Below are 11266 nucleotides of genomic sequence, written 5' to 3' on the forward strand. Positions count from 1 at the left end.
GGCCTTGATAAAGGCCATTGAATTCGAGTGCAGTTGAGAAGGTGCAATCCTCAACCAATTGAAAATTTCCTTTTTGGAAAGGGGAAATGGCACCCTAAAGTTCATATTCCTATATACAATATCATGGTGGCATTTCACATGGGAAAGGTTAATCCTTTTCCACCATGGAAAAGTTGGATTCAATGATTAGATTAAGTGAAGAACATATTCTTAACATGCTCTCTCAACACTAGATTTTTCTTCACACTATCTTCCAACAATTTAAAAATTCTGAAAATTAATTTTTAAAAATTGAAAAAATCGAAAAAATATAAAAAAATTCAGATAATTTTTTTAAAAAATTTTGTAATTCTTTTATTGGAAGTTAGAATTTTTTTTTTGAAAAAATGAAAAAAAAAATTGTTCAGAATTTTATTTCAAAAACCTTATTTTCCAGAATTTTATTTTTTTAGAAAAATAAAAAACTTTAATTTCAAAATATTTTTTTTAGGATTTTTATTTTATTTTTCAGAATATCTTATTTTATTATAAAATTAAAAAAATATATTCTATTTAGAAAAATAAAAACTTATCTTAGTTTCCAAAATTGTAATTTTATTGAAATAATTTTTTTTTTCAAAAAAAAATATTCTAACATTCAATAAATGAATTACAGAATTTTTTTTAAAAAAAAAAATCGATTTTTTTAATTTCTGAAAATTAATTTTCAGAATTTTTAAATTGTTGGAAAATAGTGTGAAGAAAAATCTAGTGTTGAGATAACATGTTAAAAATATGTTCTTCACTTAATCTAATCATTAAATCCAACTTTCCCATAGTGAAAAAGGATTAAACTTTTTCCATGTGAACACACACCCAATATCATACATACGAACCTTCATTCCCTCAGATTGTGTGTTCCTTTGGTTACATGAATTGGTTCCACAAAAACCCAATAGTTGCTAGATTTTCTCCCAACGCGAACAAGTGTATGCTTCTTAGTACTTTTCTTGGCAATTTCACCTGAAAAGTGGAGAAGAATTTTTTTTATTAAACTATCCTCGACAATATTATTGATATCTCCTCGAGGTAATAAATGTGTTATACACAACAAAACACTTGAAAAAGGTTTCAAAAATGTGTCTTTTCAACATTTCCTATTCGACATGTTCCTTGGGGTTCCACATATTGCTCAAAATCACCACTTTTATGCTACAAGACTAATGACTTGTGGGGTAAAGGCTATATTCGACAACCCATCTTCTGGGCATGGCCCCAATACTAGCCAAAGGCCCATAATGGGTCTTTGGTCTATCACATTACAATCGAGCAGAACCCCAATAAGAGATCTAATCGCACGAATGTCTAAATGTTACACTCAATTTCATACGAAAAAGGATTTTACTAACATAGTTTTTTAATTTCCATAATTATTAACGCCTCTTGCATGTAGGGATGGGCAAAAAGAACCATGAACTGAACCAAACCGCGCGAATCGAACCGAACCGAACCATTATAGTGGTTCACGAACCAAACCGTTAATTTATTAACAGTTCTTGAACCATAACCGAACCATCTTGAATCGAACCGAACCGTTTGAACCGAACCAAACCACTTGAACTGTTTTTTTTTTTAAGGAAACCACTTGAACTTTTTCTTGGATCTTTCCAAAAAAACAACTTATTTAAAATAGCTTATTTTAAAAAGCTTTTTTTATGCAAAACACCTAATTTTATGAAAACAACTTATTTTAAAAAAACATCTTATTTGAAAAACAGGCTTTTTTTTTTTTAAAAAAAAAACTTATTTAAAACAGCTTATTTTATACAAAACACCTTATTTTAAAAAACAACTTATTTTTAAAAAAACAGCTAATTTTATGCAAAATAGCTTATTTGAAAAACAACTTATTTTAAAAAAAAAGCAACTTATTTTATGAAAAACACCTTATTTTAAAAACAGCTTATTATAAAAAAAAAAAAACAACTTATTCAAATTTTGAATAAAATAAGTTGTTTTGAATAAGTTGTTTTAAAATAAGTTGTTTTCATAAAATAAGCTATTTTTTAAAATAAGGTGTTTTGCATAAAAAAAGCAATTTTAAATAAGCTATTTTTTAAAATAATTTGTTTTGCATAAAATGAGCTGTTTTGAATAAGTTGTTTTGCATAAAATAAGTTGTTTTTAAAAAGAGATTGTAACAAGCTATTTTTAATAAAATAAGCTTTTTTGAATAAGCTGTTTTTCATAAAAGAAGCTGTTTTGAATAAGCTGTTTTCAAAAATAAGTTGTTTTTCATAAAATAAGTTGTTTTTTAAAATAAGGTGTTTTGCATAAAATAAGCTGTTTCGAATAAGTTGTTTTTAAAATAAGTTGTTTTTCAAAAAATAAGTTGTTTATCAAATAAGCTGTTTTTTTTTTAAATAAGGTATTTTCATAAAATAAGCTGTTTAGAATTTTTTTTAAATAAGGTGTTTTGCATAAAATAAGCGGTTTTGAGTAAGCTATTTTTAAAAAGAGATCGTAGTAAATTGTTTCAAATCTGAAGCAAACTAACCGCGAAAGTAAATATTAATACATATTTTTTTACCGTGTTTAATCTTATATATTACATTAATTTAATCTATATTATTATTACTTCATATCTTTCAAAAAATAATCGATAATAATTTTCATACTATAATTTTTATTTTTTAATATATTTTGCATTAAACTTATTATTTTACTGTGTTTGTGTAATAATAATATTAATAAAAAAAATTATATTCTTAAAAAAAAGTAAATAAAAAAATATTTTGCCTTTGGATAAAAAAAAGGATAAAAAAACACAATTAAATTTACAAAAGAATAAAAAAAATACATTTCGGTTCAAAATATTAGTTTTGGTTCGGTTCGGTTCATAGGTAAGAAAACGGTTAATCGAACCATAACTTTGGTTCAGTTCGGTTAGCTCTATACTTGAAACGGTTCGGTTTGATTTTCCCAAACCATTTCAAAATTTCAGTTCGGTTCGGTTGTTTAGGTTAACCGAACCATGCCCACCCTACTTGCATGTAATGATGAGCCAAAGTTAGACAGTTACAAGTCCTCACCATCTATAACCATCTCGTCAATGTCTCTTTTGCGTTAACTCACAAGGCTCTGCATCTCACTTATGAAAGGGGTATTCCATACAAGTTCGTCGGATGCTATTCTAGTCACTTCAATCAAGTAATTTCTTTTTTGTGGTGGCCGAGGTTTGAATCCGAAACTTGCATATATTATGCATTGTCCATTACAACTGAGTTAAGCTCACGAGGACACTTCAATCAAGTAACTTCATATTGATTGATATTTTCTTCTTTCTTTTGTTAATTTTTTTTGGGTTAATAGGTCTTTACTCCATGTAATAAGGGTTGTCCCTATATATTTGGAGGCTCGACTCTCAATCAAAAATAGACCTCTAATAAAATAAAAATGTAATTTTTTTAAAAGAGCAATCATCTATTTAAATTGAAAATAAGATCCCTAAAAATAAAAACACAACTTCAAGCTAATATCTTTATCAATCTTTTAGGTTGTTAATTTCCCTAGTTAATTTGCACACATGTAAAAATAAAAGATAATGTTTTATTTGAGAGAATAATTATAATGTTTGTTTTTTTGAAAAAAATTATGATGTTTGTTGTTAGAGAATTAGAGCTTTACTATTTTATACGATAAGTATAGACGAAAAATTACAAGTAATGCTCAAAAAATATTATATTGTGTTTTTATTTGTAAATATATAATCTAATATGTTAAGGAGAATTTGGTTGAATGGAATAGAGTATTGAGATTTAATCAAAAAGAAATAGAGTATTGAGGATAGAATAGACTCAAATTAAAAAAATTAATAAAACAAAAAAAGGAAAAGAGAAAAAAGGGATAGAAAAATCAATCAAAGAAGAAGAAAAGGAAAAGAAAAATTAATCAAAAAAAAAAACATAGGAAAGAAAAGGCAAAGAGAAAAGAGGGATAGAAAAATCGATCAAAGAAGAAAGAAGAAGAAAAGGAAAAGAAAAATTAATCAAAATAAAAACATAGGAAAGAAAAGGCAAATTTAAAAGTAAAAAGGGATTGTGGGTGTTAAACACCTGAGCCATGCATGGCAAACACGCTACTATACCACTAGAACAAGAAAACAACTGTGAAAGCATTTTCACGTTATTTCTATATATTATATTTTTGTATGCAGTATTAAAAAAAAATACATTTGGGCTTCAAATTTGGAGGCCCAGCTCTATCAGTAGAGCTGTTTGCACCCCTCAAGGACGGCTCTGTCTGTAATATAGGTTATTTTCGGTTTTTCCCTTGTAATATTTTTTTTTATTTATCTCTCTGTAAAAAAAATTGTTTTGATTTACCCCTCTAATAGGTCAAACAAAAATCAATTTTTTTTTTTTCAAGAAATTTTCGTTTTTGTTTGACCTATTAGGAGATAAATCAAAACAATTTTTTTTACATGGGGAAAACAAAAAATGATCTATACTAGATGGGTGTAAAGACCTATCAACTTTTTCTTTTTTTGTGGTGGTCGAGTTCGAACCCTAAACTTTACATATATTATGCATTATCATGCCAACCGAGCTAAACTCACGGTTACTTTCTTTTGTTAATTACAAAGAGGTAAAAGTCCATCAATATTTTAAGGTGGCAACTAGGCTACCCATGAAAGAATGATGAATAATTTACCCTAACCAATACACATTAGCCACATAAGCACATATTCATGAACTATCTTGACCCCACAAATAAATTGCTCATTTTCATTGGTTGGTGGGTAAATTACCCACCATTCTTCATAGGTAATTTAGAAAAAACCATATTTTAATACACAACAAAAATAAAAATAAAATCTGTATAAAAAAAAAAGTATCACTACATCACGAGAAAACCAACCAACCCCTAATTCATTCTCTCCTGCTATTTCAGTCGCAGCAACAAACCCTAATTCACACCTCGCGGCCGTTCTCTCTCTCTGCATGCAATGGTGAAGAAGAGAGAGAGAAGCGTGAACGTCTCCGGTAAACCAAAGCACTCTAATGACGCCAACCGCAGCAATGACACCAAAAACGAGTCACGCTCCGCCGCCACTGTTCGCCGTCTCAAGATGTACAATACCAAACCCGTCCGCAACCGTAAGGGCCGTGTCTTATACGAGCCGTTTCAACTCCCATACCTTCCATCCACGAGAATCAAACCCGATAGTCAATGGTTCGGGAATACTCGTGTTGTGAATCAGAAAGAGCTCGAGTTTTTTAGAGAAGAAATGGCGAAGCATGGTTCCAGTAATTATAATGTTGTTATCAATGGGAAGAATTTGCCCATGTCGCTTCTCAATGATTACCAGAAGCAATCTAGGGTTCACCTTCTTGATAGAGAGCCTTTTCTGCATGCGTTTGGACCTAAGACTAAAAGAAAACGTCCAAGCCTTTTGGCTTCTGATTATGAGTCTTTAGCTAAAAAAGCTGATGTTTCTCAAGATGCTTTTGAAGATGGCAATGAAGCTGATGATGGATTTAGAGATTTAGTGCGACATACCATGTTTGAAAAGGGTCAAAGCAAACGCATATGGGGTGAGCTCTACAAGGTGATAGATTCTTCAGATGTTGTTGTGCAGGTTATAGATGCAAGGGATCCACAAGGTACAAGATGTTACCATTTAGAGAAGCATTTGAAAGAAAACTGCAAGCACAAACACATGGTGCTTTTGTTGAACAAGTGTGATCTAATTCCTGCTTGGGCAACAAAAGGATGGCTTAGGGTTTTGTCAAAGGAATATCCAACTCTAGCATTCCATGCAAGCATTAATAAGTCTTTTGGAAAGGGTTCGCTTCTATCGATTTTGAGACAATTTGCAAGATTGAAAAGCGATAAACAAGCAATATCTGTTGGTTTTGTTGGATATCCAAATGTTGGGAAGTCATCTGTGATCAATACATTGCGTACGAAGAATGTTTGCAAGGTTGTGTAAGTTTTAGTTTTCATAGTCATGTTTACATCCTAGAAAACCAACACATTGTCTCACATATTCATTCTTGATGACAATGTGTTCTAATACTTTGTACATTAGTTAGTAATTTCATTAAGTTACATGTAACTATAGAAAGAGGTGTGCTATATGCAAAAAAAAATTATAGCTAATGTTTCACGAAATACCAGTTAACCAATCACAATTCTCACTTCAGTAGAATTCACGGCAATTGGTGGAGTACATGGAAATTGTTAGGGAAAGCACAACACTTGCGAAAAAATGTCGCGTGCCTCTTTTTCGCAATATATAGTTTTATCCTAATAGAAATTCACTTGCACCTCATCATGAATAAATGCAACATTTCACATGAATATTTGCATCTTTTCTCATTCGCATGAATAATTGCATCCTTACAGGTTGCTCCAATTCCAGGGGAAACAAAAGTTTGGCAGTATATAACCCTTACAAAGAGGATCTTTTTGATTGATTGTCCAGGAGTTGTCTACCACAACAATGACTCTGAAACAGATGTTGTGCTGAAGGGTGTGGTACGTGTAACAAACTTGAAAGATGCTGCTGATCATATAGGCGAGGTTCTGAAACGTGTGAAGAAGGAGCACTTGACAAGAGCCTATAAAATAAAAGAGTGGGTTGATGAAAATGACTTCCTACTTCAGCTTTGCAAATCATCTGGCAAACTCCTTAAGGGTGGTGAACCTGACCTTATGACTGCAGCGAAGATGATACTTCATGACTGGCAGAGGGGTAAAATTCCCTTTTTTGTTCCTCCTCCACGGCTGGAAGACTTGTCCAAGTCCGAGGAGCCTAATGTTAATGGCATTGATGTTGATGAGGCTAATGTTAATGGCATTGCTGTTGATGAGGCAGTTGACCATTACCAGGCATCTGCTGCCATTAAAGCTATTGCAAATGTTCTTTCGTCGCAGCAGAAACAAATTGTGCCAGTTCAAGGTGATTTGTGTAATGAGAATGAGTTAAAGGGAGAAACTGCTGACCAACTTCCAAACTCGGAGGATGATACAGATGAAGATAGCGACACATTTGAGCAGGATCCATCCACTGAGGTTCCATCTGAACAGCTTACTCCTGCAGCTGGTCCCAACAAATGAATAATGAGTTTCGGTTGCAGTTGCAGGACTTCATTTGTCTCAAATACGATTGTCAAATGCATCAATTTTGCTTTTGGGAGTTCGGTTCTGGTAATATAAATGAAGCTTCAGTGATGGTTATCAACTGGTCTTCGGATGCAGAGAGGATTTTGATTTCATGAGCATAGTTTTTTAGTAATAATAGTTTGCCCAATGATGGATATTTTGTTTTGTTTGTTTGTTATTATTGCCATTCTAAGTTATTTTGCTATCTATATTGTAAGAGTTCGGAGAAGTTTGAATTAACTGTTTGTTTAGCACTAGGCCTTGATATGCCTGTTTTAAATCCTAAAATTTTATGCTAATAATTTTACGCTGTGATGTAGTTTTTAACTAAACTTTAAACTTAAACCTTTGTTAATATCGCTCTTAACACTCTTCAAGAGTTGATCATAATTCTCTTCTTCGTCACTTAAATGCTTATGTGAAAAATCCTTTTTTAGTTTTGCATTGGTTTTTGCGTGTTTGTTCGTTTTTATGTGTTTGTTCCTTTGATATGTCTGTTGGAGGGACTTATGGTAAGAAAACACATGCGAGAATCTGATTTAATTTTCTAAAGTAGTTAGGAAATGCCATGTATCCGCATGTGTGACACTGGAAAAATGTCTGGAAAGTGTGGTTGAACAAGAAATTTTTTCGGATGTGTATTGAACAAGAATGATTTTCAGCTGTGTTCGTTCCTTTGATGTGTGTGTTGCAGTGTTGGAGCGAGGTATGGTAAAAAAACACATGCGAAAATTTGATTTCAAATCAAATTTTCCAAACTAGTTATGAAACACCATGCTTGCTTGCTATGTGAAGAGGACGACCTAGGAAAGATGTCAACACAACTTCGCTGTGAGATGGAAAGGAACGTGAAAGTTAGGGAACTTCTTTTTATGTTGGAAAGTGATGGAAGATTGTGCTATGAAGATAATAGTTGAAATCAACTTTTGAAAATGAATGGAGAGATGCTTAGTTTTGAAATTTAAAAGAATAAAAGAGGGAAATATAGTAGTTTAATAAAACATAAATGAGTTATTAAAATGATGAGGAATGATAGTAAGGAGTGGAATATAGAGTTAACACAAGCTTTATTTGATGCTACTGAGGTATATAAAATTCTGAAAACCCCTCTCCTTCATTCTGTTAGAGAAGATAAATTATTTTGGAAACACAGAAAAAATGGTGAGTACTATGTTAACAGTGCATACCATTTTGTTGTTAACAAAACTATAGATACGGATTTTCTTCTTCTCAATGGAAAATGACAGTTAATTTGGCGTGCAAAAATCCCACCAAAAGTGAAGAATCTATTGCGGCTTATTTGTAGAAATGTGTTGCCCTACTGGCTGTGCTTTATGTAATGTGGAAATGGAAAACAGTTTTCATCTCTTTTCAATGTCAGAAGAGCGTTTTATGTTGGCAAAAATCAGGGCAGCATACTATTCTAAACTTGTTACGGCCAGACTTGTCAATGGCGGAAAACATTTTTTGAAATTCTGCAGAATATGAGTTAAGAGCAGCAGGCCTTGTTTTTGGTAATGCGGAGTTTATGGAATCCCATGAATAATTGTATTTGGAATAATATTGTTGAACAAATTGATGCCATCCACAATTGCGGGTTACATTTGCTGTCCAATTGGAGAAGTGCGGGTTGAAATACTTCTACTGGTTGATTCAAATGTGAGATTGATGCCTTTTTCTCGCCTATTCTTGAAGTGGATACAGGTGAAGCTTTAGGCCTTTTATCTGCTCTAAATTGGGACCATGAACTTCTCTTAGGTGAAGTGGATATTGAGTTTGACTCTGAAAGAGTGATGGATAGTTTTCATAGTAATCGCCGATTGTAGACATATTTTCTCTTAACAATTATAGGAACTCTCATATTGAGTTTGTTAGGAGACAAGTCAAGGTTGCTCATGCTCTTGCAAAGGTGGTTTTAACTTTAGCTAGTTCCTACCTTTTTATTGACATCCCAACCTGTTTTCGTGATATTATTCTGATTTATGAATGAAATGTGTGAAGCTTTTTATGCATAAAAAACATGTGTGGCGTACCAATCAAACTGAAAAATGAATGAACAACAGTGAGAGTGAATTCGTGATACATGACCATATTGGGCGCGAGGCTACTGACATGCACAATTTCACACACAAACTCTATTTATTTAAGAGAAGCATAATACAATTTATTTTAACCGAGAGTCTCTTAAAATAAAATTGAACTTCACAGCACTGGCGTTGCATGCATTGACAACTTGAGTTGATCGTGGCATGAAACAAACCCTTGCTTACAATGAGTAAAGAAGACATCAAATGAAAAAGGAAATGGAGAAAGAACTGATAATGAATCCATTTATTTAATCAATCAATGAATGGAATCATTCAGCAGCAATGCAAAGTTCAAGCAGTGTCCTCATTGCTTGCTTTTTCACTACCTTCCCATATACTTCTCTTGCTAACTTGAAAACTTTCTCCATCTCCAAATTTCCACCACCACTGCCACCGCCTTTTCTCTTCAATTCCTCCATCAGAATCTTAAGCACCCTATGATCACCTCCCACTACATCTGTAATGCTATCAACCACTGCATCCAATGCTGGAATTCTCCTTCCCCATCTTTTCATACACCTCTCCGAACCATAAGCCTCTGAATATAAAGACCAAAATGAAGCCCTCAAGTATCCCTTCTCTTTCCCCCTAACCTTCCATCTCTTCATTTGTTCCTCAAGCTTATACACCAAACCACCTACATCCATCCCTCTTTCAATACCAATCTCAATCTCCTTCACTTCTTGCTTGGATAACAAGAATTCCCCCTCAAACTTACACCTCTTACACTTGCAAAGAATCCCCCATGTCACAGACAATTCTTTTCTCTTATTCAAGGGAGAAAGTGGATCAAGATAAGCAAAAGTTATCTCTTCACCAGCTTTCAAATCTCTTGAAGCATGAACTATCAAATAATCCCCAACATGCAACCGCCTCGCATTAGGACAACACGAGTGATTTACAAATGACGGAAGCAACCATAGCCCAACACCATAACAATCGTTGTTCTTCCTCAAAACATTAGCTGAAACTGCATCCTCAGTGAGAGAATTAACATCCAATATAGCCAACAACTTAACCATATCAATCTCAACATCCTCATTTGAATTCACCTCACCAACATTCTCAGGCCTAAACAGATCAACATCAGGGACATCAAGTTCATCCTCATTTTCCCCAATTGACAATTTACCAATCAAATTCCTAGTCTTGTGACACTTTTTAACAAAATCAACAACTTTATCAATAAAATTCTTCCACATAACTAACTGAGTATCCTCACTCAAATCTTTACCTCCCAAAATACTCCTCTCCATCGCAACCGCCTTAGTAACCAAAATCAAAGACCCAGCATCAACATTCTTAGTAGTGAAAACCCCCCGCCCACTAATCTCAGATTTTCTAATCTCAACAGCACCAATAAATTCAGCAAGCTCAGGAGCCTTACCAGGAAACCCATTCAAAACCCAATCAGAAAGATCCATCGTTCCACTCCTCGATAAAAATTCAAACTTTTTACATTTTTCAACAAACCCAACAAGCATTTCACAGTTCCCACTTGCCTGATTCCCAAGCATAGCTGTTTTGAAGCAATTCAAAGCCATAGAATATCTATTAAGACAAAGCAAAATCTTACCTTTACAAACAAGACTCTTGAAATGTGTTGCATCAATTTGTAGAGCATGATCACAGTCTTCTAAAGCCGAGTTGAATTCGCGGAGTTTTGATTTTGCTTCGGCCCGGTTGCAGAGGGAAATGCAAAGTGATTTATGAAGCTTTTGATGGTGAAGTGGGTTGGGGTGTGGAACAGAAAGATGGTGGGTGCAAAGAGTAATGAAATGGGAATATGTTTCAATAGCATTGGTCCATTCTTCTCTGATGAAAAGCTCTGTTGCTTTGGATCTGAGGTTTTGCATGTACTCTTCTTCTTCAGATGTTGTTGTTGTTGCCATTTTTAGTTCAGTTTTTGTGTGTGTTTGGTTTTGAAACTGTTGTAACATTTTTTGAAGTGTGGCTATAGATTTTAAAAGTTTCCTAATTGTAACGGTCGTTCATTGAATTTTTATATGGATTTAATTTAATGATTTCAT

General features: G+C 33.2%; 2 protein-coding genes across 2 annotated transcripts; one reads left to right on the forward strand and one right to left on the reverse strand.

Annotated features, from left to right (window-relative positions):
• The first annotated feature begins 4907 nt into the window (after positions 1–4907).
• Positions 4908–7437, forward strand: LOC11445055 (nuclear/nucleolar GTPase 2). Its single transcript, XM_003607681.3, has 2 exons — positions 4908–5965; positions 6391–7437. The coding sequence occupies exons 1-2, from the start codon at positions 4988–4990 to the stop codon at positions 7102–7104; spliced, it is 1692 nt and encodes a 563-aa protein (XP_003607729.1). The 5' UTR covers positions 4908–4987; the 3' UTR covers positions 7105–7437.
• A 1832-nt stretch (positions 7438–9269) lies between these two features.
• LOC11446296 (methyltransferase FGSG_00040) lies at positions 9270–11266 on the reverse strand. The gene has a single exon (XM_003607702.4). The coding sequence runs from the start codon at positions 11174–11176 to the stop codon at positions 9506–9508; it is 1671 nt and encodes a 556-aa protein (XP_003607750.2). The 5' UTR covers positions 11177–11266; the 3' UTR covers positions 9270–9505.

This window comes from Medicago truncatula, chromosome 4 (genome assembly GCF_003473485.1).
Source record: "Medicago truncatula cultivar Jemalong A17 chromosome 4, MtrunA17r5.0-ANR, whole genome shotgun sequence".
In the NCBI taxonomy this organism is placed as follows: domain Eukaryota; kingdom Viridiplantae; phylum Streptophyta; class Magnoliopsida; order Fabales; family Fabaceae; genus Medicago; species Medicago truncatula.